Source organism: Habropoda laboriosa, unplaced genomic scaffold (genome assembly GCF_001263275.1).
Source record: "Habropoda laboriosa isolate 0110345459 unplaced genomic scaffold, ASM126327v1 scaffold273, whole genome shotgun sequence".
Taxonomy (NCBI): domain Eukaryota; kingdom Metazoa; phylum Arthropoda; class Insecta; order Hymenoptera; family Apidae; genus Habropoda; species Habropoda laboriosa.
In genome coordinates, this window is record NW_017100384.1 from 180,551 (window position 1) to 181,420 (window position 870).

Sequence of the window (870 nt, forward strand, 5' to 3'; positions counted from 1 at the left end):
ATAAGTTCTTGAAGGACAACAATTTTATCTGATATCACTGAATTTGTCTGGAAAGGAAAAAAATTATATGGCGCTATTTAAAAAAATGCAAATGTCCCTGATTTTTTATTGAAGAAACAGTATTTTGGCAATTTTTGTTATTGCAATTTGTTACCGATTGAGTGTTGACTAATTTATTTTTGTCTGTAACATTTTTTTGTCAGAATATTGGAAGTGTCGAAAAAAATTATTGCGATTGTTACAACGAAGACCCTATATAAAGTTAACTAAGACATGCTGTTTAATTTAGTATTGAAGATTTTAATATGTGAATTGTTTCTATAATATTAGTGTCGTATGATAAAAATGAATGCAGATACAAACCGTCCCTTTTTTATTAGATCTCGTTTAATAACGGGATCTAAAACGGGATCTATGCTTTCCATGATGTTTTCAATCAAAACAATTCCACCATTCGAAATGGACATTTCAATGCGAAGCAAGTAATTCGGTTGAGTAAGCCTAAGCACTTGTAATTCTTCTCCATATCGATTTTTTATCCATTTTATTCCTTGTAACTGTGGATCTATCATCAACGGCCATCTTGTTGAATTCATTAAAATGGCTGCATTTTCGGAAGACATTTTATCGGTTGGTAAACCTTAAAAAATGTTCAATTCATCTATATTGATTACCTAGGTATAACCTTAGAATTATATCTAATAATTTCCATAAAAGTATGGATAAAGGAATTATAAAAATGAAACATTTTATTTATAGAAGATGAAACATAATAAGTGCGACAAAGTTGAAGAATCGATCTAAAACTGAAAAACAATAGAAAATGTTTATTTCAAAGCATGTCTGATTTGTCCTTGTTCATAAATTTAA

At 28.9% G+C, this 870-nt stretch overlaps 1 protein-coding gene across 1 annotated transcript in view; it reads right to left on the reverse strand.

The window, feature by feature from the left end:
* The window catches only part of LOC108574991 (dynein beta chain, ciliary-like), a gene marked incomplete at its 5' end in the record, with an annotated part of 43,856 nt that overhangs the window by 15,301 nt on the left and 27,685 nt on the right, over window positions 1-870 (reverse strand). The window contains one exon of the mRNA XM_017937677.1: window positions 364-640. Within this exon, the coding sequence (XP_017793166.1) occupies window positions 364-640 (277 nt within the window). The remainder of the gene's footprint in view (window positions 1-363; window positions 641-870) is intronic.